At 40.4% G+C, this 23,840-nt stretch overlaps 1 protein-coding gene across 1 annotated transcript in view; it reads right to left on the bottom strand.

Annotated features, from left to right (window-relative positions):
- Nucleotides 1-16,616: 16,616 nt before the first annotated feature.
- Nucleotides 16,617-23,840, bottom strand: part of FGF10 (fibroblast growth factor 10) — a 153,936-nt gene continuing 146,712 nt past the window's right edge. The window contains exon 3 of the mRNA XM_068249587.1: nucleotides 16,617-23,158. Within this exon, the coding sequence (XP_068105688.1) occupies nucleotides 22,967-23,158 (192 nt within the window). The 3' untranslated portion in view covers nucleotides 16,617-22,966. The remainder of the gene's footprint in view (nucleotides 23,159-23,840) is intronic.

The following is a 23,840-nucleotide window of genomic DNA, read 5'->3' as shown; positions in this document are numbered from 1 at the left end:
GGGTCTGCCGAGTGATGAGGAATGTTTAGGAAAGGAGTGGATGCAGAGAAGGAAGAGGCGAAACAGAACAAATGCCAAATGATGGAAGTCTGGAGAATCTACTTACATGAGCTCTTCTCATCTATACACTATGAACGTAATACATGTATAAATGCAATGCTAGAATCCTTGTTTCCACTTTTAAACGAAAAAAGTAAATACGGGACAGTTCTATCTTGTATACAGAAACATTATTATAGTGTGTTCTGTGGTGTTTTGTTGTGCAGAAAGCATGTGCCCTGTGCAGCACTATGTGAGTTTATCGCCACTCTATACTTCAAAGTACAGTTGACTTCCATCATTGCAATCATTATTATGATGTATTTATACAGTGCTGGCAGCTTCCACAGTGCTTTATAGAGTCCATCGTCATGTCACTAACTGTTTCTTTTAACTTCAGTGGAGTTCAGATCCTGGTCCTGATACCCAGGGCAGGACCGAGGGAGAGGCTGGAGAAACTCCTATACTGGCCGCAATAATTGCAGAGTTGCGAGTGGAGAACTCACCTCTCCGGATTCCCTCGCAGGCAGGGGCGAAGCAATAGACCCTGCAGAGGCTGCAGCTGCAGGGGGCCCCGTGGGGGTAGAAGTTTTGTTTTCCATGTCCTGAGAGACTGAAAACTAAGAGCACGGAGAGAAAAAAGTTTCTGCAAAATTGATCTAATGACTGCATCTGCTCAGCCACTGATATGGAATCATACAAAGATTTGCAGACAAAAATGTGTAGTCTGTTTTTATCTGCGAGGTGTGGGGGGGCATCCAAAGTTTCACAGGGGGGCCCAGTGATTTCTAGTTATACCCCTCAGCTTTTTCTCCCTAGCACCACTAGCAGACAGTATCCATGGCATGGGTGGCGCTACACTGAGGCACGCTGGTGCACTGCCCCCCCTGTAAATCACTGTGCCCCCCCAAGAGAAGTTTGCTTGCAAATAAGGATTAAAGCATGCCAGCAAATTGGCCAAGTACATCTATATGTAACTTTTCTTCAATAACAGCACCATCATTTGGACAATCTGCTCTGCTCAAAAGCCCCTGAATTGTGTTTGTGATGTTTACATTTGGTTCCTATCATTGCTGAAGTGGTAAGCCTTAATTTTATCACCTTAGTTAGCCAAAAAAATATCTAAAGCTTGCCATACATACATCAATTTTGATCACCGAAATGGGCCCCACTAGCCAGCGATCATGCCCCCTTTATGCCCCCCCCCCCCAAAAAAAACTGAAGCTGGAGCTGCCACTGCTCCATGGCTTTAGTTTTGTTGAACCAACAATAGTGTCCCCAGTTAGTAGTGCTTAGAGTCCAAGACCACCCATGACTACTGAAAGATGAGTTGCATTATGACTGCTGGGTGAAAAATCAACCGGATACTGAAACTGGCATACAGGTATGATGAAATGACTCCCGCCAACATTGTTAAAGTAATCCTGTAGCAGGTACCATCCTCTCTGAAAGTAATACTGCACAGTAAAAAAGAAACGATAAGGTGTACAACCTCATGAGCAGTGGCTGTTCTCACTAACAAGGATCTCTGAAAGTGATCTCTTAAAGTGGATCCGAGATAAACTTTTACTGATTGCATAATTGTGTTACTATCATATAGTTTATAGGGCATTCCTCAAGCCAAATACATTTTTTGTTTTAATACGCTAATTCCCTATAAACTAAACAAGCCTCGCCCACAGCTTTTCACAGTGCCTTGGCAGTGTAGCAAGGGCTTATGGGAGCTCAGCCTGGGCAGGAAGAGGAGGAGGTTACTAGCCATTGATTTCAGAGGCAGAGGGGAGGAGGAGAGGGGACTGAATTTACACACAGGCAAGCTGATAGCATCTCCAGCCCTCAGCCTGTGACAATATGACAAACAGAACATGGCTGCACTCATTGTATCACAGGAATAAATAATCATAAACTTTTGAAGCTGTTTGCAGCTAGATATGCTGTGTAAACTATCTAAACTACGGAGGCTGCCATCTTCATCCTCTAATAAACAATGCCAGTTACCTGCCTGACTTATGTACTGATGCATTACCTCTAATACATTAAGTCACCGGCCCAGAATAAGCATGCAGATCAAATGCTTTGACTCTGGTCTGACTGAGCTTGCTGCATGCTTGTTGTAGGTGTGTGGCCCAAAAAGAACTAATGCCTAAAACTCATCATGACAGCCAGGCAACTGGCATTGTTTATAAGTGAATGAATATCCTCTACTAAATTAGTAGTAGACACAATGTGCTTTGTTTGATGAAAGAGTACATTTCAGGCAAACACATTTGCAGCTGATTCACTACTTGTCAGCCTTCAGTAAGTTTGTGTCTGGTCGGAACAGATGCCCCAATTGTCCTAGACTATGTATGTTGTATTGTAAAGATATACTTTTTGTTTTGTAAAGGCCTGTTGAAGGGTTATCAATCCGAAACTGACTAGTGTTGTTGCCTGAAATGTACTGTTTCATCAAACAAAGCACATTGTGTCTACTATCTGTCAAAATAGAATGATCTTCTACATTTATGCTGTGAAGAACTTTTATTGACAAATATAAAAGTTTTTACTTTTTGAAAAAAAATGTTGATACAATAAAGTGTGATATTGAATTTTGGACTCAAAAAACTGCTTTGTGGTTTCATCACTCAAACAGATCCTTTTATACATAAACCTGGTGGTTTGCTCAAGTGTGGATCTCTCTATATTTGTTTTGCATTGAGAGTCTCCTTTTTTGACTCACTCCCAATAATACTGAACTCTATCTCCCCATCCCCCTGCTGATAAAAGCCTTTGTTTGCTCATTGTTACTGCTAATTACAGCAGTCCTTATCTGCCTGCTACTTCCACGGAGGGCAGGTTTTGGAAGTAGAGCAATAAAAGCCTCTAACAAACATTTAAACGTAAAAAAAAGAGGTAGTATAGATTTTTTTTTAGTAATGATCCATATCTTTGGCATGCATTTTTAATGTGCTATTGAGATGGCCTTGGGGTTAAAATGCTGTTTGGTTCACTTTAACTTCCTCAGTATGTTAGAGTTTATTATTGTGACTACAGACAGAGGCAGTAAGAAAATAAAGTTTTCACAGATGAGTAAATTAAATATTTTTCAAATATGTCTAAAGGAATGTGGTAAAAACAATGAGTAAGTAGTGAGTAAGTAATAAAACACCACACACATAATGTTTGGATCTACCCATCAGTGTACATTAACAGCTTTATTGAGGAAGACGGCACATACTAATCATTTACAGGAAAGCTCGCTCCTTTACAACAGCTATTATTTCAAGCAGTCCTGAAGTCATCTGAAAAATAAAACGATAGATACTGTAAAAAACCTCAGCAGTAGTCAGCCTTTACATTCAAATCAAATTCCATTTACCCACTGCTCTGTGTTTATTATGCAGTTTACAACATGACCCTGTATTGTAAGCAGTGCTGATCGTAATGGAAAAAGCTACGCTTACGGATCATTACGCGTAATTTTACGCTATTACGCATTACGAAATTACGCTTACGGCATAGACATTCAATTTCGGTACATGTCTGTAATTACGCATTGCCCTTACGCAATTACGCGTAAGAATACCGTAATTCAAGTTGTTACGTTATAGGCTTACGCGTAAATTCCTACTAGCAATTAATGCGTAAGGTCATGCTGCCAAGCGGAAAAGTTGACGCATGGATCAATGTTAGGTAGCCGCCGACTTTAAGGGTTAATAGCAAAGCCCCCTTAAGTGCTAAGAGCCTCAAATTTGGAGAATATATTAAGGAGATCAGAAGGAATAAGAGGGAAAAATTTTTTTTCAAAAAGACCTTATAGTTTTTGAGAAAATCGATGTTAAAGTTTCAAAGGAAAAATAGATACATTTAAAAACCCGCCGACTTTAACGGTTAATAGCAAAGCCTGCTTAAAATTTAGAAACACCAAATTTACAGGGTATATTAAGGGGATCAGTGGGAATAAGAGGAAAATTTTTTTTTTCAAAAAGACCTTATAGTTTTTGAGAAAATCGATTTTTAAGTTTCAAGGGCAAAAATGTCTTTTAAATGCGGAAAATGTCAGTTTTTTTTGCACAGGTAACAATAGTGTTTTATTTTCATAGATTCCCCCAAGTGGGAAGAGTTTTACTTACTTCGTTCTGAGTGTGGGAAATATTAAAAAAAAAACGACGTGGGGTCCCCCCTCCCAGACCTCTTTAACCCCTTGTCCCCCATGCAGACTGGGATAGCCAGAATGCGGAGCACCGGCCGCGTGGGGCTCCGCACCCTGACTATACCAGCCCGCATGGTCCATGGATTGGGGGGTCTCGGAAGGGGAGGGGCAGCCAAGCTTTCCCCTCCCCCTCCGAGCCCTTGTCCAATCCAAGGACAAGGGGCTCTTCTCCACCTCCGATGGGCGGTGGAGGTGGAGGCCGCGATTTCCTGGGGGGGAGGTTCATGGTGGCATCTGGGAGTCCTCTTTAAAAAGGGGTCCCCCAGATGCCCACCCCCCCTCCCAGGAGAAATGAGTATAGAGGTACTTGTACCCCTTACCCATTTCCTTTAAGAGTTAAAAGTAAATAAACACACAGACACTTTGAAAAAGTATTTTAATTGAACAAAAAACATAACCACGAAAAAAGTCCTTTAATATTCTTAATTAACCATTAATACTTACCTGTCCCTTTAAAAGCCAGTTCCCACGCAATATCCTCGGAAATATACTAATCAGTTACAATGTAACAAAGCTATTACAATGTAACAACTTTGTTACTTTGTAACACCACCGCACCCGACGTCACTCGCCGCCACCGCCGCGTCTGCGCTGACCCGACAGAGCTCTGAGCTATATAGCTCAGAGCTCCCTAAGCATCTTTGTATTTGGGCTCCAAGGAGCCCCATTGGTCCTTAGCAGACCAATGGGGTTCCTTTAAATCAGAAGGAACCCCATTGGTCTGCTAAGGACCAATGGGGCTCCTTGGAGCCCAAATACAAAGATGCTAAGAGAGCTCTGAGCTATATAGCTCAGAGCTCTGTCAGGTCCGTGCGGGACGCTAAGTCCCCGCCGCCTCCCGCTGTCCTCCCCGCCTCTTCCACATGTCACCCACATGTCACCCACATGTGGGTGACATGTGGGTGACAGATGTGGGCGGGGCTGACAGCGGGAGGCGGCGGGGACTTAGCGTCCCGCACTGACCCGACAGAGCTCTGAGCTATCTCAGAGCTCTCTTAGCATCTTTGTATTTGGGCTCCAAGGAGCCCCATTGGTCCTTAGCAGACCAATGGGGTTCCTTCTGATTTAAAGGAACCCCATTGGTCTGCTAAGGACCAATGGGGCTCCTTGGAGCCCAAATACAAAGATGCTTAGGGAGCTCTGAGCTATATAGCTCAGAGCTCTGTCGGGTCAGCGCAGACGCGGCGGTGGCGGCGAGTGACGTCGGGTGCGGTGGTGTTACAAAGTAACAAAGTTGTTACATTGTAATAACTTTGTTACATTGTAACTGATTAGTATATTTCCGAGGATATTGCGTGGGAACTGGCTTTTAAAGGGACAGGTAAGTATTAATGGTTAATTAAGAATATTAAAGGACTTTTTTCGTGGTTATGTTTTTTGTTCAATTAAAATACTTTTTCAAAGTGTCTGTGTGTTTATTTACTTTTAACTCTTAAAGGAAATGGGTAAGGGGTACAAGTACCTCTATACTCATTTCTCCTGGGAGGGGGGGTGGGCATCTGGGGGACCCCTTTTTAAAGGGGACTCCCAGATGCCACCATGAACCTCCCCCCCAGGAAATCGCGGCCTCCACCTCCACCGCCCATCGGAGGTGGAGAAGAGCCCCTTGTCCTTGGATTGGACAAGGGCTCGGAGGGGGAGGGGAAAGCTTGGCTGCCCCTCCCCTTCCGAGACCCCCCAATCCATGGACCATGCGGGCTGGTATAGTCAGGGTGCGGAGCCCCACGCGGCCGGTGCTCCGCATTCTGGCTATCCCAGTCTGCATGGGGGACAAGGGGTTAAAGAGGTCTGGGAGGGGGGACCCCACGTCGTTTTTTTTTTAATATTTCCCACACTCAGAACGAAGTAAGTAAAACTCTTCCCACTTGGGGGAATCTATGAAAATAAAACACTATTGTTACCTGTGCAAAAAAAACTGACATTTTCCGCATTTAAAAGACATTTTTGCCCTTGAAACTTAAAAATCGATTTTCTCAAAAACTATAAGGTCTTTTTGAAAAAAATTTTTTCCTCTTATTCCCACTGATCCCCTTAATATACCCTGTAAATTTGGTGTTTCTAAATTTTAAGCAGGCTTTGCTATTAACCGTTAAAGTTGGCGGGTTTTTAAATGTATCTATTTTTCCTTTGAAACTTTAACATCGATTTTCTCAAAAACTATAAAGTCTTTTTGAAAAAATTTTTTTCCTCTTATTCCTTCTGATCTCCTTAATATATTCTCCAAATTTGAGGCTCTTAGCACTTAAGGGGGCTTTGCTATTAACCCTTAAAGTCGGCGGCTTTTTTATATTATACGGGAGCGTAATATTACGCGATTACGGCAGACTGTGTAATTTCAATGGGAGTTTACTGTCTTACGCGTAATTTGTTACGCGTAAAACGTAACCCACGGTCTACGCGTAATTAATTACGCGTAATACCGTAACCTTACACGTAACGCTTACGGTGCATTTGTAGTGAATTACGATGCGTAATTACGCTAATGCGTAATTTCGGCCCAGCACTGATTGTAAGCATTCCAATATAATCATCAATGTTTCTGCTGTAATAAATCCTATCTCAGTCATCCTGGATCTATTTGGTACATTGCAGATGAGAGGGAAGCTTGTTATCTCCCCTCCCACATTCCTGCTCCTCACTGATTGGATAAAGGCAGTTCAGTGTGACACGAAGCTGACCTCACTCCTCTGCAGAAGCTGCTGAAATACGATCTATGCTACGCTCACATGTGTTTGTAAGCAAGCTAGATATGACAGTGCAGTTAGGAGGGGAAAAAAGTAAAGGAGGAAATTACATCAGCATTGGCTTCAGTCAGAGGTAGTTAAGATGGAAAATGCCTGGAACAGTTTTCTCTTTATTTACTATACAGCATTCACTGAAATCAAAATGTGGTTAATACAATACATATGTTATGTAAGTAGAACAAGTATTTATCCACTTATATATATATGTGGGTTTTTTTTTCCTGGCATAGGATGGCTGTCCCTGCTGCTTTAAAACATTATTGCCACACGTGTAATGTATTTCATTTGTATCACATTTTATCTCAGATTGCGTGCGATTCTGTGTTTGCAATTTTTCTGCATTTTAAATGTGGGTGGCATCTCTGCTTTATTTTTCGTGTGTGATGTGTGGAAAATGCAAGTCAATGGGAAAGCAGAAAAATGATTATTATTATTTTTAATTTTATAGCGTAAATATCTTCTGTAGTGCTGTTTATGTATGTGTAGTAAAAAACATATGATAATGGGGAGCAGTGAAACTTGAGCAGATCAACACACTGTACAATCAGGGCATCCAGGGACACAAGTACAAATACATTCGATGTGTGGTTCAAAAACATTGCCAATACTGGTACTTTGTTAATTTGATAAAATACACAGAAACATGAAACACTAGGGGAGGTCTCTGTCCTTGTAAGCTTACAATCCTGATGGTAGTAGGGTGGAGACACTAGAGGAGTAGACAAGGGGGTTAGCAGATGGCAGTGAGATTCAAATTCTAGCTATAACAAATTATAAGCTTGTCTGAATGGGTGTGTCCAGAGGGTTCGTTTGAAAATTTCCAGGCTTGGAGTATGACAGACAGGCTGTAAAAGAGAGTTCCAAAAGAGAGGTGACACACATGAGAAGTCCTGGATGTCAAGGTGAGAGGAGGTGACCAAGCTGGGAGGAGTGAAGGTTCTGGGAGGGATGCTATATGTAGATTAATGAAGAAATGTATGGAGGTGATATTTTATGAAGGGCTTTGTACGATAGTGTTGAGAGTTTGAACAAGGATGTCGTATGATGTCGCCGCCGAATGACGGCTCAGTCTGCTGCTGCTGAAATCCCCTGCAGCGTTAAATACTATTCCCCTTCCACGTTGTAGCAACTCAGAGGAAGACGTAATTCGGGGTCCGGTGATTTCCAGATACCCATATTACTTGTGGGCGGGGCATGCGGAATAGCACTTGTGCTATGATGACGCCCATCTTTGGCGCTGAAATGACCTGCTTCGTGAACAAGATCCTTTCATCTCTTAAGACCCCCTAGTGACCAGGCTATTTTTTACAATTAAGGCCACTGCAGCTTTAAGGGCTCACTGCAGGGCCGCACAACTCAGCACACAAGTGATTCCTCCCCCTCCCCCTTTTCTGCCCACCAACAGAGCTTTCTGTTGGTGGGCTATGATCGCTCTCAAGATGTTTCTTTTTTTTATATTTTTTTATTTTTATAATAAACTAGCCGACCCGCGGCGTAGCATACGCCGCATAAGAGGGTAGAGGGCAGGAAGGGGGTATTGGGCACAGCGGCGGGGAGGGGGGTTGGACCCCCCTCAACTGTGTCCCCCATGTGCACTCCCCCTCCAGCTTAAGCTCAGCAGGATCCCCCCCTCACCCAGGTCCCTCACGTGCGCTCCCCCTCCTGCTTAAGCACATTAGCAGCCGCCACTATTAGTAAGGGGCAGCGGGCGGGGATGACTCACCTCTTCCGTGTTCCATCGTGCGTTCCACTGTCGTCACTTCCTGCAATGCCGCACACTGTATTGGTGTAATTTGCCTTTTTAAAACAGAAGGAAATCTGCAATAATTCAGCTATAAGTGAATATTTGTGGTTACCCACAATGCACTGCTACTAAATATGCAAATTACCCCTTTTCCCCCTTGGTAAGTCAAGCAAGCATCCAGAGCCGCTGGTGTATAGCAAGTATATAGCTTTAAATGTTACACAGTCATATCAAACCCACATGTAAACAGCCTGTTTCAGACTTTTGGTCCTCATCAGTACATGGCAGGGATTGATATGGCTGTATGAGATAGGGCTTGGACCAGTACAACAGAGTAACCAAGCAGCTCAGGGTGACCCAAACCATTTGGAATGTATAGGGGGATAAAAGGGACCAAAAAGACCTCCTACTAAAAAAAGCAAAGCTTGGTGTAATTTGTCTTCCTAAAACAGAAGGAAATATGCAATAATTCAGCTATAAGTGAACATTTGTGGTTACCCACAATGCACTGCTACTAAATATGCAAATAATTCCTTTTCACCCTTAGTAAGTCAAGCAAGCATCCAGAACCACTGGTGTATAGCAAGCCTATAGCTTTAAATTTTACACAGCCATATCAAACCCACATGTGACAGCCTGTTTCAGACTTTTGGTCCTCATCTGTACATTGGCAAGGATTGATATGGCTGTATGAGATAGGCCTCGTCCAGTACAACAGAGTAACCAAGCAGATCAGGGTGACCCAAACCACTCGAATGTTTAGGGGGATAAAAGGGTCCAAAAAGACCTTCTACTAAAATAATCAAAGCTTGGTGTAATTTGCCTTCTTAAAACAGAAGAAAATCTGCAATAATTCAGCTATAAGTGAACATTTGTGGTTACCACAATGCACCGCTACTAAATATGCAAATTATTCCTTTTCACCCGTGGTAAGTCAAGCATGCCTTTAGCTTTAACATTTACACAGTCATATCAAACCCACATGTGCCAGCCTATGTCAGACATTTGGTCCTCTATTAAACACCAGAAAAGTAGTCCATGATCAAAATACAACAGCTACACATCAGTGTAAAATATAAAGTTTTATTTAAGGACTTGTCCCAATCATTAAAAACAAATATACTGCCTGGTCGATCAAAAGAGGGCATACGAGTATACAACTCCACAAAAATATGAGAGTATGTAACTCCACAAATATAAAAGTACAACGTGTCAAGCGTCAGTAAGTGAACATAAACAATGATGAATCACTAATGTACTGATCCTATATATTATATATATGGGTTGCAGGAAAGCGATCGGCTTTCCTGCAACCTAGGGGGGCAGCCGTGTCACACGCCTGTCCCCAGTACAGCGCTGCCGTAGATCGCAGCACTGTACAGAGTAAATAGACAGCGATGAGAGACTGATGGCGGAGCGGAGCTCTATCATTCATGCAGAGATGTGCGATCTCCTGTAAAACCCCACCCCAGGACTTCACACCAATTGGCATGGAGTGGTCCTGGGGCTGCAGCCGCATTCACGCCAATCGGTGTGGAGCGGTCAGCAACAGGTTAAGTGATTGGCTGAGAGGGGCAGCATCAGAGGATCAGTGGATGAGATGAGTAGCAAAGCTCAGTAGGGACTGAAGAGGTGCCAGTCTGTTGTTGGTAGGCTGCAGAGTAGGGTGTTACTGTAGTCAAGACATGAAATGATTACAGCAAATGAAATGATTACAGCAAGTGATTACAGCATTTTAGTAGCTTCTTGTGTAAGGAAGGGACGAATTCTGGAAATATTTTTGAGATGGAAGTAGCAGGAGGTTGTTAATGTGTTAAAATGTGGTTTAAATAAGGGCTCAGAGTCCAGTGTTACCCATCAAGAGCTCTTAGGAGTTGAGGTTATTTGGGGCATTTTCTACAGTAATGGTAACTATAGGTGGGAGAGCAGAGAGAGATGGTGGAAATACCACAATCAGCATTTTAATCATGCTGTACTGGACCTCAAACTCAGAACTTCCTCTCTGCTCTAAAAGATAAGCCACAGCATAAAACCTTTTAGAGGAAAACATTTCTTCATTACAGCTTATAGAAATCCTTAAAAATACCAGCCCTGATTTACACTTGCTGATCACTTCCTGATATAGGCTGTGCAAGGGTTTAAAGGGTAACTGAACACTCCTGTAAAAACAAACAGTTTCACTTACCTGGGGCTTCCCCAAGCCCCCAGCAGCCGCCCTGTCCCTCGCTGGTCCTCCACGACCCTCTGTTCTCTGCCGCCAGCTAGTTTCTTTACCATTGACTTGTAAGTCGACGGCAACTGTGCCTACACGCCTTGGGATACTCGAAGATAATAGCACAGGACACTATAGTGGGCTGGAACGCGAACAAAGCTACACGTAGCCTGGACACGCAGGCGCAATTGCCGAGGAGAACGGAGGATCGTGGAGGACCGGCGTGGGACAGGATGGCTTCTGGGGGCTTGGTGAAGCCCCAGGTAAGTGAAACTGTTCGTTTTTACAGAAGTATTCAGTTCCGCTTTAAGTCCCTATTAAATTTGAGGACATGGGATGACATGAATTCAGAAACAGCAGGAAATGAGCGATAGATTTGTCACCTGCCTAAAAGTGATACTGGAAAAAAGGAAAAAGAGTGAATTAAATGTCCCAGGCCATGAGTATAGCTGGAGTAGAAAAGCAGTCCAAAGAAGGGAGCCTTGTGCAACACCAACAGATAGCAGGTGCAGAGAGAAGTTAGTGTTGGAGTAGGAGACGGTGACATTATGTCCAGAATTGTAGAAAATCCAAGAATGTGCTAGGACCTTGACACCCAGTGACGAGAGTGTCTTGAGAAGCAGAGAATGATTGCCAGTGTCAGAGGAATATTAGTACAGAAAATTGGTCTTTGAATAGCGTTTTGCATGGAAAATCTCTTGGATGGATTCATGCTGCAGAGGCAGTTCATAAAATCTGGGCAGAAAACTTGTCACAGGTACAACCATGCTAGTCAAAGGGAGGATGAAGGGTTGTTAAGCTGCTTCCAGGTCAGTAATTGCGGATAGAAGGCGCCACCCATCGGGAAGCAGGAAATTTGGACGCATACAGTAAGTGGACACTTTGGGCGCCACTAATGTTAAATATCGGCTTTTGGGCAGAAAAGCAAGCTGCTGCATACACCAGATGATGCCCATCCAGCTCTATCCCCTGCATGCACATTGGTTGTCCTTGAGAAAGAGACACATGGCGCTTGATTCACAAAACTTTTTCACCTGTTTTCTTCTTATCTATGTTACATTTCCAAAGAGCAAAAATATACTATAATTAAAGGGACTCCTCACACATGAGTTATTTATCACCTAATTGATAAAAAATAAGCGCATTTGTAAGCAAAATAATTAAAGTAAGTTGTTCCTGATTAACTTCATTTCAATTTTACTTTTCTTACCTTAAAGGGACTCCGAGCAGTGCAGAAACTATGGAAAGATGCACATCATTTTAAAGCTCTCTTTCTCCTCTTTCCAATGATATATAAACCGCCACCCTACGCCTTTTAGTTTTCGCTATTGAAATTGCCGCGGCCGCGATTTCGATCGCAAAAATAGAGAAAACTAAAAGGCGTAGGGCAACGATTTAGGTGTCGCCAGAAAGAGGAGAAAGAGAGCTTTAAAATGATATCCATCAAGCCATAGTTACATTGTATTACACAGGGCGACTTTTTGTCAAAGTCAGCAGCTGCATTCAGCAAAATGGAGCTGCTGACACTGGGGAAAGTGTCGTCCTGTGTAATACAATATAACTATGGAAAGATGGATATCATTTTAAAGCTCTCTTTCTCCTCTTTCTGGCGACACCTAAATCGTTGCCCTACGCCTTTTAGTTTTCTCTATTTTCGCGATCGAAATTGCGGCCGCGGCAATTTCAATCGCGAAAATAGCGAAAACTAAAAGACGTAGGGTGGTGGTTTATATATCATTGGAAAGAGGAGAAAGAGCGCTTTAAAATGATATGCATCTTTCCATAGTTTCTGCACTGCTCGGAGTCCCTTTAAGGTAAGAAAAGTAAAATTGAAATGAAGTTAATCAGGAACAACTTACTTTAATTATTTTGCTTACAAATGCGCTTATTTTTTATCAATTAGGTGATAAATAACTCATGTGTGAGAAGTTTTGTGAATAGAGCCCATTGTTGTCAGCGAAAACAAAACTAGCTGGCAGAGGGGGACCAGAGGCTTTGTGAGTGACTACAAGGGCACGGGACAGCTGCAGGGGGGTGGTAGAAGCCCCCTTTTTTTTATTCCTGGCTTAAGTGTCCCTTTAAGCTGTTGTCACTTGCGCACATTGTTATTTTACGTTTTCACAATCAACATATTGAAATGTATTGTTTTATTCGTCCTGCCATGCCGCACGATGAGGGTATAGGAGGTTAGGTGCCACTTACTTCCTAGCATGAGGTTCTGCTAGAAATGCAGAGAGAGCATAAGAGTGGCATATATAGCAAAACCTGTTACTTGTGGAAAACCAAACTGAAGGGCTCTATGGTGCGTTATCATTTATTTCTTCAGATTAAAAAGTAAAAATTACACTTAAAAGATTCAAGTGTTTAAACAGCATGTCAACCAACCAGTGAGTTAGCAGGGGACTTTTTCACAATTTTCAAACACACCGTACAGGGCTCCTTTTTGTTTTTCATAGAATCGACTTTTTCCACGACTTCTGGAGCTGCTGATTGGTGGCGTTAAAGGGTTTTAGGAACCCGGGATTCTTATTTCAGTGAAGCACAGTCACACACTTACACCTGCTACTTCTGGGAACGGGCAAGATCTGCTAAAAGTGTTGTATGTGATACTTCACTAAAGCATTATTGTTGCTTTGTTATTGTCGCCTAATTTTAGAAGGCAAGTGGCTTAAGCCTATACTGACATTTCCTGATCTGGGTGCCTTCTATACCCTTTCCTATAGCCTTATATTTCACCTTGGGATAAAAGTTTTTTTGGGCTTCTGGTCAAGGCTTGAAAAGCACTTATTGGAGAATAGCCTATGAAGGAGTTTTAGATTTCATTAGACCTGAATGGAGACTCACACAAAAATGATGAATTGTGATGACCACGTCCAGTGAGTATATACTATTGTACTTTAGAAAAAGTGCTCCAGAGCACCTGACAAAGGGCGACAGGCCCGAAACATTGTGCTGGTTGTGTACAAGAGAATTTGGAGCATGACCCTTATTCAATTAAGTTTGCTCTAGAGGTTTTATTTTTCTTTAGTGCTTAAGTATTCTAGGTGGTAAAATGCTCAATCCAAAATGTTACTTTGAGACCTGATATTTTGGCCCCTATGCAATTAACTTTTATGCTAAATTTTCTCACAGATGTTTTCACATCTTTAAAGAGGAACTGTAACGACAAAACGTCCCCTGGGGGGTACTCACTTCGGGTGGGGGAAGCCTCCGGATCCTAATGAGGCTTCCCACGCCGTCCTCCATCCGTCAGGGGTCTCGCTGCAGCCCTCCGTGCAGCGGTGACGTAATATTTACCTTCCTGGCTCCTGCGCAGGCGCTCTGACGGCTGTCGGCTCCGAAGTAGGCGGAAATACCCGATCGCCGTCGGGTTTGCTCTACTGCGCAGGCACAAGTTTCCGGCGCCTGCGCAGTAGAGCGGACCCGACGGAGATCGGGTATTTTCGTCTATTTCCGTGCCGAAAGCCACCACAGCGCCCCCGCTGGAGCCAGCAAAGGTAAATATTGAAGCTACAGTCGGCTCTGTCGCCGGCTGTTCGGAGGGCTGCGGCGAGACCCCCGTGGGACAGAGGACGGCGTGGGAAGCCTCATTAGGATCCGGAGGCTTCCCCCACCCGAGGTGAGTACCCCCCAGGGGAGGTTTTTGTTGTTACAGAGTCTCTTTAAGGCTCCTAGTATGCAAGGAAATACAATACAATAACATTTGTGATTTTCTACCATAGGAGTCAAAGCGCATAGTTGTGTCTCAGATCAATACAGGATTGCAGGCTGGACTGTGTTACAGAGGAGATAGTCAGGTGTTCATAAATGCCAGACTGAAGAGGTGGGTTTTCAGTTTAGACTTAAATGCTTCCAGGTTGGAGCTATCCTGATTGGGTGTGGCAGGGAGTTCCAAAGTGCCCCTAGCAGCATGACAGAAGGCTCTGTATCCAAAGGTTTTGAGGGGGACTCTGGGGGTGACCAAGGTGTTACTCTTTTTTAAATTCTTAGGTGCAGATGAAGAGATTACAGACTGCCATGTCCATAAAGTATGGTAGCTTATGCACTGTTGGTTGGCCTTTGCATGGCCTTTTTCTCCATTGGCTGCACTTCTTTCTACAGCATCTCCTCTATAATAGCATGGCTGAGCTACACTATGGCCCATATGCAATTGACTTTTTCTCCTGAGTTTTCTCCAGGGAGATACATTTTCATCTTCTCTTTAAAATAACTTTTCAGCACTTTCATTTGAAAAAGTTCCAAAAAGTAGGTGAAAAAGTAACTAATTTGACTATTTTCTTTCTTGCTGGTAAGTTAAAGGGCACTTTAAGTTGTGAAATATCACCTAGGAGGAGAAAAAGTGAATTGCATATGGGCCTATTTGTTTTACATCCACACCAGCCCCACTATATATATATATATATATATATATATATATATATATATATATATATATATATATATCTTTTAACATAATGTTAACACCTTGCAATCTTTGAGGCATGTTTACATAGTTGACCTACACATGCTATTTAACAGGACAATACTATATGGTAGTGTTCAATAAAATTAAAAAATGCAATTATACAATCGAATTACTATATAAAAAATAGTGTTATTCAGCTATGTGTACTGCAACTACTATATATCCTCTTACTCTGTTCAGAAAATAAATTTGAGGATCGGAGATATAATCTCTTTGTTGTAAAAGAAAAATCAATTCTTTACTCTGGATTTCACAACTTTGTGGCTGAAAGATCCTTGCAAAACAGATTCCCTATTTGTGCTCTTTACATCCTCACAAGATCCCTCAAAAATGTGCAGAAAACGGCAACATCCAAATAGCCACTAAAGGGGGCCACTAACGATCCAATTTCTAGTGAAAAATTGTTCGAGCGATCAGAAATTCTGATTGGAAGTGAAATATTGTAATACATTGTTCACTTTGCTTCCTATCTATCACAACCAACAGGAAAATCCAAACTTTTGTTCGACGAAAACTCATTCGGATGACATTTTTTTCACTCATTCATAATCGATTGTGTCCACCAACGGAGATTATTTACAACCAATCCGATCAGAATTTCTGATCGCTCTAACGATTTTTTGCTAGAAATTGGACTATTGGTGGCCACCTTAAGGAAGATGTTTAAGTTTTTCTGACTAAACTAGGCCTGTCCAACTCCAGTTCTCTAGGTTCATATCCATGCCAGTGTTTGGGACAGACTGAGAAATGAAAAAAAAAAAACTGTTCTAATTGATGAACCGCACCTTTCCTGATTCAGTCGTATCCATTAATTTGAGTGGTGCCAAAATGTGTAAAGACCTCTGCCTAGAGGAGTGTAGTAGGACATCCCTGGACTAAACTAGTGAAACTTGGCTGTGATTGGTTGTTGTGTTTACCCACACACCTCAACATTTTTGTTAAATTTGACTCAATCAAACTATAAAGGGCCCAGTAAACCATACCAACCAATCAGAACTCAACTTTCCAAAATGTGACAGAAGAAGGTTGAAATCCAAGGGAATCTAATAAGGTCCTGCACTTTTAAGGTTAGCCTTAATTTTGCACATTTTTTTGAATAGAATTGAAGTAGGACATTAATTACCGGTACTAAATTTTGAATGAAGGCAATTAAGACCAGAAAACATAAAATACAATTTGGTTTATGTAAAAGAACTGGAAAATAATATTCACAAGCACATATGTAAGATTTCCAATATCTGTACAGAAATATTATGTATTTAACAATATATTTAATTTTGCATCCTATTGCTCTTTCATATCTAGATCAAAGAAAAAATTCAGATGGAAGTGTTCTTTAATATTACACACCAGGAAGTAAACAGTGCACGGTCAAACATCATCCCCAACAAGACCTTAAAAGGTCCTGAAGGTTTTACATATTTAAAAAATGTATTTCTCTTACTTACTTATTAGGTTTAGTACTACTTTTCTGAAATGTATTTTGAATGAATTATTATTGATTTACATAGCAATAACATCGTCCATGGTATGGTGCCAGTTAATCAAATATGATACAAATCACACGGACAAAAAGGACTATAGATAAATATTAGCCATATGAAATATCAGGAATAAACATTTCATTTTTTTAAGCTTCATTAAGAGCATTAAATGGCATTCTTTGTAAGCAGAAAAGTGTCTAGCTATACCGCTGTGATAAAAATGTCTATAACATTACAAACGTCCAGTATGTTGACAATGAAGTTGTGGGACAGATTATTATTATCGAGATATGATATCTTATATATACACAGTGGTACAATGAGATCGTTTTCCACATACAAACCATACCAACAAGTGGAGCTGAATAAAATGGAATTTATATTTTCCAGATTCAAATAAAACTGTGAAAAAAAATCTATCTTCAGTACTAAACCTAATAAGTGTGCCCCAAAAAGACTAAAACAAAAGCACAAGAAAACCTTATAAATTCCCCTTAAAGCAAACCTGAAGTGAAAAAAATGTATGATATAATGAACTGTATGTGTAGTACAGATAATGAATAGTACATTAGTAGCAAAGAAAAGTCTAAATATTTTTATTTTCAGTCATATAGCTTTATTTTTTATAATAACATTGCATCATTCTGTCATGTTTGCAGTTTACAAACCACACTCTGGCCCATATGCAATTATATTTTTCTCCTGAGTTTTCTCCTAGGAGATACATTTTCATCTTCTATTTAAAGTAACTTTTCAGCACTTTTCAATTGAAAAAGTATCAAAAAGTAGGTGAAAAAGTACTATCAAAATAATGTTGAGTATTTTCTTGCTTGCTGATGGTTTAAAAGTCATTTTATTGACAGGTTTAAAATCATAACCTAGGAGAAAACTCAGGTGAAAAAATTAATTGCATATGGCCCTCTGTATTTTAAACTATAAAACAGAGCAGAGCTAATGACCCTTTGAACTTTCCTGCAGTAATGCCTTATCTCAACCTGTCTCTCACTGTTTCTTGGTTGTTTAAGTGTGTCAGAAAACAGGACCATCTTCGACCCAAGTTGGGTCGAAGAGCTCAGAGAAGCTCTTTTGCATAGATAACAACTATAGTTTCTTAACTTCTTCCTATACTGGAAAACAGTACATGCAATTCATTATCTCATAAGTTTATGTGTGCTCCAGGTTTGCTTTAATAGAGACAAAGTAGAATTATATATAAATATATATATAGTAAATATATATATATATATATATATATATATATTTATTTATTTTAGTGGTATTGCCCAATCTCCAAATAACATTGATTCATCTGTTAAGTGGCATTCAGTGGTCTTCTCCATTTATTTACAACTCTACGTCATACAAATTATAATGATTACCAGTATCTGATCAGTGCCTTTACTCCATTTTAAGTCATGAAAGATGAAACATTAGTATGCTCCAAAAAATTCATTTTAATTCTTATTTATATTTTTATTTCCACATTTAAATCATAGTCTGAGCATTAACCCACTTTTTAAATGTGCCATTCATAAACACAAGGAACAGTAAGCAGCAATTTTCTTAGTGGATGCCATAATCTGGAAATTTCCTATAAAAATTCTTAACTGTAGGGAAAAAGTACTCTGTAGCAAGGTAAATATAAATGATGGAAAACAATAAATTATATTTGTGATCTATTGTATTATATAATGAGTACTTTTCACTTAATTTATATTTAATTTCCGAATACAAATGTCACCGATCTTATCTTGATACAGAGGATTCCTTGGATGTTCTTCAGTGAAATTTACAGTTAAATCTTTAATATAAAATCAAAGGCCCTAATTCAATTCACTTTTTCTCCTGTTTTTTTTTCTCCTAGGAGATAATGTTTAACCTTCTGTTTAGAATAACTTTTCAGCACTCTGCAGTTGAAAAAAAGTGCCAAAAAGTGAGAAAGAATGTCAAAAATATTTTCTTGCTTGCTGGTAGCCTAAAAGGTAATTTATTGATAATCTGTGGAAGTTTCACCTTGGAGAAAACTAAGGAGAAATAGTGGATTGAATAAGGGCCAAAATGTCTCCAACTTCAAAGCCAAACACCAGGATTGGAGATTAAAAAATGGTTCTAGCTATACGTTAATCCCCGTTTAGACATTTTACGATTATAATAAAATGATTCAAAAGCCTAACAAACAACGTAACCTTGAATCTTGCTGCTACCCCCTTGGTGTGAAGTGCCTGTATAAGAGTTCCTTTCTATAGAGGGAAGTTTGATGTGGTGACACATTACACCCTACTCTGCTCCACAGGCCTCCACAAGAGGTGTGTCTAGGATCAGGCCCTAGAAACTTTATTGGCCTGTCATTAAGTTTAATCCCTCACAAGGCATAAATAGTGTTGCCAACAATACCATGTACTCACGAAGGCAAAATTACAGCAATCTAGTTAGAGGGCCCTTTTACATGTACCGTGTTGAATCGCGCTACCCTTTTCTATCGCAGCTCATGCATAATCGTACAACTTCTGAGGTAATCAGAAATGCATTGGAAGTTCCATGTGGTTTTTTTCTTTCTTGTGACACACCGTGGCTATAACGCACGTGCGACTTTTTTGGCTCCGTTGTGGTACGATTGTTCCAAATCGGTGCGATTTGGAACAATCCTACCACAACGGATCCAAAAAAAGTGTGGTATGCACCTAGTGTAAAAGGACCCTGATGAAAATGTATAGGCTAATAATGTCAGTGATATGTCAAAAAATACACAACTTTTCTTCCTGGATTCAGCTATAAAGTAGACTTTATGAAAAGCATCTCTACACTTGAAACATCTGGTTTAAATAATCTAAAAGAGGTGCATACTGTACTATAATAAAAAGCGGTAGATATGATTTTCTTATTATTCATGCCACAAGAGTATAGGACCGACCATCTATGACAGAGACAGTGGCCACACTGGTGTCAGGTTCTTTGTGCACAGACATCAAGCTGAGGAGTGTTACAAGCCATACCGTTGTACCGACTTTCAGCAAAAACATCGACTGATCAGAAATTTGGATGTCACGTACCACTTGTGGTAACTCTGGCTAATAGAAACTACACAACCTTACAGGATACAGGATATTTTAACTGATCCTTCTTTAGTTTGGTGCCATTAGCCTATATTCTGCTTAATCGATATTGCCCAGCGAGTTCCATCTTTTAGAGGCATGCAAGCCATATCTCATGACTGAGGGTCAACAACTAATGAAAAATCGAAGGGCCTTGTAGTGACACATAATAGAATGCTGCAAATTCTTCAAAATTCTTCAGGATACCCACTTTTACATTCATTTCCCTGGTTTCAGCAGCAGAAACACTTCCTGTATCTATATATTGCTGTATATAGGCATGTAGCCCCGCCCTTCTAGTGATAGAAGCTGTTTAGATATGTGGAATTCTCCTCCCAGAGCATTCCTCAGAGCTGCCCCTGACAGGACTAAAGATGTTGCCACCTATGATACATTTTCAGAATGTAATTCAGGATGAGGATAGATTTTACAATGGGCAAAAACTGACTAAATAATTGATAAAAGAATATTTTTTTTAAAAATTAAGCATTATTTTCACAACAGTTCCTTTTTAAAGAACATCAATATGCAGTAAGGACTTTTTCCCACTAGAAATCACAGGTATGGATGCAGGAAATCTGAAACGTTAATATGTGGGGTATGTGTTTTCTAGTGTGTTGTATCGTAATCTTCAAATAGCTTAACAGTTGCGTATTTCTAAAAAAATAAAAAAATAAAAAAAAAATAACACGCAACAGTGTGTTGGAAAAACATACTAAATACTACCCCCAAAAAGTGTAAGTTAATAAGCGTTTGCATGTGAAAACACATGCATTTGTGACGCTCAAAACGCACGTGTTCACTAACACGCGCACAATCATTTCGAGTGGGAGTGAGCCTTTAAAGCGGATCCGAGATGAAAAACTAACTATAACAAGTAACTTGTCTATATATCTTATCTAAAGTTTAGATCAGCCGTATCAGTCCGCCGACAGTGCGTACACACGCCGGACTGTCGTTGGAACGCCCACCCAGCGGGAGGTGACGACGGACCCATCGTTGCCTCCAGTCCGGCGTGTGTACGGACCTATAGGCTTGTTTGTTTTTTATCAGGACAGTTTATTTCATGGAAGCTACAAGGCAGATAATCTCTTATCTCCAGACTCATTGAAATAGGGGGAAGTTAGTTAATCTACCAGTACTTTTTTTTTTTTTTTTAGATGAAACCAGAGTGCCAAGAGTAAAGCTAAGTAAATACGAAATAATACAAAGAGTGCTCTGGAGTTGAACATGTCACTGTGGGGCAAGGATGCTAGTACTCCACTGTGCTGCTCAGGAGACCAACCAAAAGGCACTTAGCTAGCTATATGCATAGGGTTATACCTCAACTTGCAGAGGTTATCTATCACTGAAGGAAACACAACCTCAGAACGTACAGGCAGCATGTGATCTGATCCTGTAGGAAGTCACTAATGACCTAAGTGCACTTTACTTTTTTCTATCCTTTTTTTTAAAAAAACATTTCTGTAGTTCTGTCCACCTGTCCCTTTCTTCCCCTCCCACCTTGTGATTTAAATGGTATCATCCTGATTCAAAACTTCTTACCTTGTGATTTATTAATGGAAAAATTATTACATGGTCTGCCATACAACTCTCAGTGTATGTACTCAGTGTATGTAATAAAATGGGACGTTAATGAGTTAAACCTAAATCTCTGGCCATAGCATTATAACTTAGTAATCATTTATCATTTTACTTTGCTTAGCTGTTCCGGCCTGAATCACACCTGAAAGCTCTGCTACTTTGTCCAGTTCCTATACTAGCAATGAAAATGATTTTGTTTTTTATGTCTTTTTGTAATATTGAAAAATGATTAAACATAATTGTTTTCTTTTACTTTCGGAAATACATAATTTAAACAAAACTTAGAGAACCTCCAGGCAAATGCAAAACTTAAATTTATTCCATAACCTAATGTCCTCTATTCAGCTTTCATTACCCTCCTTACACAAGAGCTGACAAATCAAATCAAACTTGCATAGGTAGCATTTTACTCTGTTGTTGCATTAAACAAAATGAGCCAATGAAATTACCATAAACCACTTTCTTACATCCCTCATCAGTGTGCTGCTGCTCTCTGTTATCCAATCGCAAGACTGGGGGACGGCCTGAGCCTTAGCTGTGGTGTTCATCTGCAGGGCAGTGAAGTGAGCTCACACACCTTGGGGTTATGGGGCATTTATAAATGAAACCACTGGTAACCCTAATAATACCTTCCAACTGTGTCTACTTACATCACAGTACCAGTAATTAAAAAAAAAACATTTGCAGATTTTCATATAAATGTCTTCTCAGAAACACTGTCACTTCTCAGGATGTCAGAGCAGTAAGAACACATCTCTCTAGGATACAGAAAAGTAAAAACTGATGCACAAATGTAGACACTCAGCTTAAACACTGAAGACACATATTAAACATTCTATTAAATAAATAACTTACATAAGAACAGAAAAGGAGTGGGGGTGGGGGTTGGGGCGCAGTACACAGAATACATGGGAATACCACAATATTCATTTTTGTTAGAACAGTCTCAATGTGTTTACACATCTTAATCCCATACATTCCTGTGGATGTCTCTTCAGAAAAATCCACCATTGTTGTCGATTTGACCCAAGTACTTTCAGCAAATGTTTTGCGTGTCTGTCTGCTCGTCGGATCGCTGGGCCTGAATGGGCAGCTGAGATCTTTGATTTTAAGTTTGTAATCTATAAATAACTTTCCCAGAAGATCATCTGTCTGATTGTCTCACGTCCTTTGTCTCACGTATTAAACGGCATTGTACAGGTAACAAATAACATTCTTCAAACAGGGCGGCTGGGTTTTGTGTCAATCGATCTGGTCAGCTCACACAGAACAAACAAAATGGCCTCCGTCAGGCCCATTGCACTCCTGAACTCCAGAATGCGTGCTCTCCTGATTGTTGAGTGTTAAAGCCCTTTTAGAATGTTCTTCACCGAGTCTTCAGTCCATTAATAGCAAATCCTTCATGTGAAGTTATAAAGGAATAGGAAGAAAGTGAGCGTTAGTGTTTTTCCTTCTTGTTTTTGGTCCTTTTTTGGGGGTCCCTTTCCCATTAAGTGCCACAAACATTTGTCTCTCGTTGTTCTTCCAATTGAGGGATGCATAGGTGTTGTAACCATTCTCTTCTATCCTTTCCTTTAGTTTACAGTCAATATTGAATTCTTTCTGTGAACAAAAGACAAATACAACATAGTGAACAAAGGTCTGTACTAAATACAATTATCAACATAATTACAGAGATGAAACATTCATTTTTTTTTTTTATAGTGAACTTGCACACATTTTAACCAAAGCCCATCTGTAGCTTAAAGTTGGATACAACTCTGACATAACTTTCAATAAAAATATCGCAAAAAAAGTGGGATCAGCGCATCACCAGGCCGCCTCTGAATGGCCTCCAAGTGGTAGACAGGTCATGTGTATGCTCATTGTGTATTTGAATCCCATGAGTGGGGTGTGCACTTTTTTGCAGGTAAGCACTCATCTGTTTTTAAGTAGCGCTGTTCATTTCTTTGCTATGTTCAATAAAAATATGTTTCCCTACTTTTCATTACCCATAGTTTTCATATTTGCTTTTGTGCAAAAGTAATATTGTCTGTCTACAAATTCCTAAAGTACAATTTATGTGCTCTGAAAGCTGCCATTGCATTTTATTGCATAGCTGTTGTATTTATATATTAAAATCTATCTACTGCGCACATTTTAGAAGCAGAGAGAGCTAAGTTTTAGCACTAAATGCTGTAAATTATCTTTTAGAGCAAAGAAGAAATGCTGAGTTTCATACCACCTTAAGGTCATATTTACTAAAGTGTTACATTCAGTATTCTGGTATATTCATGCTCACACT

Source organism: Hyperolius riggenbachi, chromosome 1, assembly GCF_040937935.1.
Source record: "Hyperolius riggenbachi isolate aHypRig1 chromosome 1, aHypRig1.pri, whole genome shotgun sequence".
NCBI lineage: Eukaryota > Metazoa > Chordata > Amphibia > Anura > Hyperoliidae > Hyperolius > Hyperolius riggenbachi.
This window is presented reverse-complemented; position numbering and strand designations above follow the sequence as displayed.